Source organism: Chenopodium quinoa, unplaced genomic scaffold (genome assembly GCF_001683475.1).
Source record: "Chenopodium quinoa cultivar QQ74 unplaced genomic scaffold, ASM168347v1, whole genome shotgun sequence".
NCBI lineage: Eukaryota > Viridiplantae > Streptophyta > Magnoliopsida > Caryophyllales > Amaranthaceae > Chenopodium > Chenopodium quinoa.
Genome location: NW_018745485.1, coordinates 673,809 through 677,721, shown reverse-complemented (window position 1 = coordinate 677,721; position 3,913 = coordinate 673,809). Strand labels below are relative to the sequence as shown.

Below are 3,913 nucleotides of genomic sequence, written 5' to 3'. Positions count from 1 at the left end.
CTCAACGATCCAAGAGATCGTCAACTCCATAAGGTCTAGAACCAAATAAGGGTTCAGGGATGAAGGTACAAATCCAACCTAAAAGAGATTGAACTTGCCCTAATAATAGGCCTCTACTGTATTCAGATCGTATTCATGTGCGCTTCTTGACTAACATACAATCAATAGGTTTAACCCTAAACCTGTTTATCTATGTTGGTTGAATATTAATGCACAAATAAAACTTTTATTGGCGATCACTTGAAATTATAATCAAATTAACCCTAACAAGATTATTAAATTATCTTATTAAACGTGATTACAAGTATTAATTCCCTTTAATCATGCAAAAAAGGCGTGATCAAGTAATAAATATAAATAATATATATCAAGCAATAATAATAACAATCATAAATAATAATTATAATCATCATAATAACAATTATATTAAACATAATAATAATATTCATAATCATCAAAACAATAATCATCATAATGACAATTATAATAATTATAATAATATTCATGTTAAAGCATAATAAAAATAGCAAGATCCTAGGCATGATACTAACAAGATTAATAATAAATCCTAGCATGTCACTAAGCATTAAAAATCAAATCTTTAGCCCTAACATGATACTAACAATCATAAATATTAGGAAGAACATAGGAAGTATCGTAACAATCATATTTAATATTAAAATTACCCTAGACATGATACTAGGAATATCATAATAACAATATAAACATGATTTCTACATCATAACATCAATAAAAGTCATTAAAGCACTTACTTTGATGCCTCGTACCTCTTTCTAATAACAAAATACACACGTTAGTAACTTCAAGGAAAATAATAAACAAACAATTAAATTAAATAAGTGAAAGAGATATTTGGGACCAAACCCTCAGAAATTATACCTTTCATGTCTAGGGCGAAGTCAACTTCGAATATGGATAGGTGTTTCTATATCTTGTGAATGCGGAATTTTATATGTAAAAGACTAATTTAGAAAAAGAAGAAAAAAAGAGAGATGGATGGCGAATGATTAAAGAGAATGAGAGAATTAATGATTGCGAATGAAAACTGGTTGTAGGTGAATATAAATTAAAACTAATTGTTGATGAATGAAAACGGAGTTTTAATACGTTATTTATAGAGAAATCAGCCAAAAAGATAAAATATCAAAACAGAGCATCTGGCGCACGTGAAACAGAGCTGGCGCCAACGCCAGCTGATTGGCGCCAGGCGCCAACATTAGCGCCAGGCGCTAATAGCTGGCGCCAGGCTTAGCGCCATGCGCCAATGCCTAGCGTTAGGGGCCAACCCTGTTTTTGACGCGTTTTCTAAAATCAGATAAATTTTGCCGTACAGGAGGATAAAATCGTATCTTTTCCTCAAAAATGTTCTTTGATTTTAATTAAAACTCTGAAAAGTCAACAAAGTCAATTTATCAATGCTAATTGAATTAGGAATGAAAAGAACCTTCTAGAAGAATCTAGAAGACTAAAACCATTCCTAATTGCATTAGGAATGATAAATAATATTAGGCCTTCCCCTAGATCATTAGGCCGCATATAAAGCTCAAACCGGGCCCAGTTTAGTAAATTGGCCATAACTTCCTCAATATTCATCGGAATTAGGCTTTTAATATATCGTTGGAAAGCTCTTGCCAAGCCCCATCCAACTACACTACTATTGGACCCATATCATGGACCAACCAAATTGTATTGGCTGTTTTCTTAAAATGAGTTTTCAAAAATAGAGAGAAGAGAAAAGAAAATAAACTATCCGCAACACTAGACTTTCCACACTGTCGCTTCATTCGATTATGATTCGACGCGAAAGGTACTCCTCATCGGGTTTGGTTTTGGGGAGACACATTTGGGTTTCTACAGTATGCCTCAAGGCAGTTGAAGGTTCACGAAGGAAATTACCCAACCTATGATTTGGAGTTAGCTGCAATAGTGTTTGCCTTGAAGATTTGGAGACATTACTTGTATGGGGTGACTGATAGGATTTTCACTAATCATAAGAGTTTGAAGTACATTTTCACCTAGACGCACTTGAATAAGAGGCAGAGACGATGGTTGGAGTTTATGAGTGATTATACATTGGATATTCAATATCATGAAGGAAAGGCTAATGTGGTGGAAATGCTTTGAGCAGAAAGTCAGAAAATACGGTGAATGTGATGGTAGTCCCAAATCAGTTGTGTATGGAATTTCAGAAGTTGAACTTGGAGGTGATGGAACATGGTGGAGTGGCAAGGATGTTGAATGCCTTGGTGATTCGACCTTCCATTTATGATGACATAAGGGATAGCCAATTGGAAGATGAGAAGTTGAAAGAAATCAAGAAGAAGATTAATGAAGGGCAAGTGTTGGATTTCACCATTGGTGATGAGGGAAGTATTCATTTTAAGGGAAGATGGTGTGTACCGCAGAATCGTGGTGATTTGAAGCAAAGATTGATGGTAGAAGCCCATAATTCTCTCTATTTAATACATCCTGGAGGGGATAAGTTGTATAAGGACATGAAGAAGAAATTTTGGTGGCCCAATATGAAGAGAGAAGTAGCTGAATTTGTGGATAAGTGTTTGACATGCCAGAAGGTGAAGATTGAGCATCGCAGGCCTCATGGAAAGGTCCAATCCTTGGAGGTCCCCAAGTGGAAATGGGATTCGATTTTCTATGAATTTTGTGGGAGCTTTGCCAAAGACCAAGGCAGGAAATGACACTATTTGGGTGATAGTGGACAGGTTGACGAAGTCAGTAGCGTTCATACCCATGAGAAGTACTTGGACCATGGATCAGTTGGGAAGAGCTTATGTGAAGATTGTGGTGAAGTACCATGGGGTACCCACGGATATCATTTCGGATAGAGATTAAAGGTTTTTGTCTAACTTTTGGCAAAGTTTGCAAAAGGCGATGGGAACTAAGTTGTTAATGAGCACAACATTTCATCCTGCGGTAGATGGTAAGACAGAAGAACGATTTAGACGTTAGAGAACATGTTAAGAGTTTGTGTGATGGAGTATTAAGGGTCTTGGGAAGACCACTTGGATTTGATAGAGTTCTCTTATAACAACAGTTACCATGCAAGCATTGGGATGGCACCGTTTGAAGCTTTGTATGGTCGAAAGTGTAGAAGTCCAATATGTTGGAATGAAATAAGTGAAACTATGGTACTTGGACTAGAAATGATTAAGGATATGGTGAAGAAGGTCAAGTTGATCGAAGAAAAGATTAAAGCAGCCCAAGATCGACAAAAAAGTTATGCTGATTTGAAAAGGAGGGAAGAGGAATATGAAGTAGGAGAGAAAGTTTGTTGAATATTTCACCCATGAAAGGTGTGATGAGATTCGGGAAGAAAGGGAAATTAAGCCCAAAGTACATAGGGCCTTATGAGATCATTCAGAAAGTGGGAAAAGTGGCTTATAAGTTGGATTAGCCTAACGAGCTTGAAAGGGTTCACAATGTGTTCCATGTGAGCCAAATCCGAAAGTATATTCCTGATATGACACCTGTGTTACAACCAGAAACCATTGAGATGGATGAGAAATTGACTTATGAGGAAAGACTAGTAAAGATTCTTGACTCTAAGGTCAGGAGCACAAGGAACAAGGATGTGAGCATTGTGAAAGTATTGTGGTCAAATCAGAAAACTGAAGACGCTGCATGGGAAGCTGAGGCTGATATGAGGAAATGTTACCCAGAACTTTTTGCCTAAGGTTAGTGGTCGACTTACAGGGGCGTAACTCCTTTTAAGGGGGGGTAGAGGGGGATAGAGTTATAGCTATATCGAAGGAGGTTAGGCTCTGAAAGTTCTGCCTATTACTTCCTGCGCAAATCCAATTCTTTTCTTCTCCTTTTCTCTTATTCAATTATTATTATTATTATGAGAGTTTAATATAAAATTATTATTAGTATT

At 36.4% G+C, this 3,913-nt stretch overlaps 1 protein-coding gene across 1 annotated transcript; it reads left to right on the top strand.

The window, feature by feature from the left end:
- The first annotated feature begins 3,164 nt into the window (after window positions 1-3,164).
- LOC110715210 lies at window positions 3,165-3,712 on the top strand. Its single transcript, XM_021893779.1, has 2 exons — window positions 3,165-3,305; window positions 3,434-3,712. Exons 1-2 carry the CDS (start codon window positions 3,165-3,167, stop codon window positions 3,710-3,712), a joined length of 420 nt encoding a protein of 139 aa, XP_021749471.1.
- The last annotated feature ends 201 nt before the right edge of the window (window positions 3,713-3,913 follow it).

Bases quoted from the DNA above. Each gene is read 5' to 3' on its own strand.
- LOC110715210 (XM_021893779.1), top strand. From the start codon at position 3,165: ATGGTACTTGGACTAGAAATGATTAAGGATATGGTGAAGAAGGTCAAG. The intron at 3,306-3,433 runs GTTTGTTGAATA...AAGTTGGATTAG, and splicing joins AATATGAAGTAGGAGAGAAA to CCTAACGAGCTTGAAAGGGT.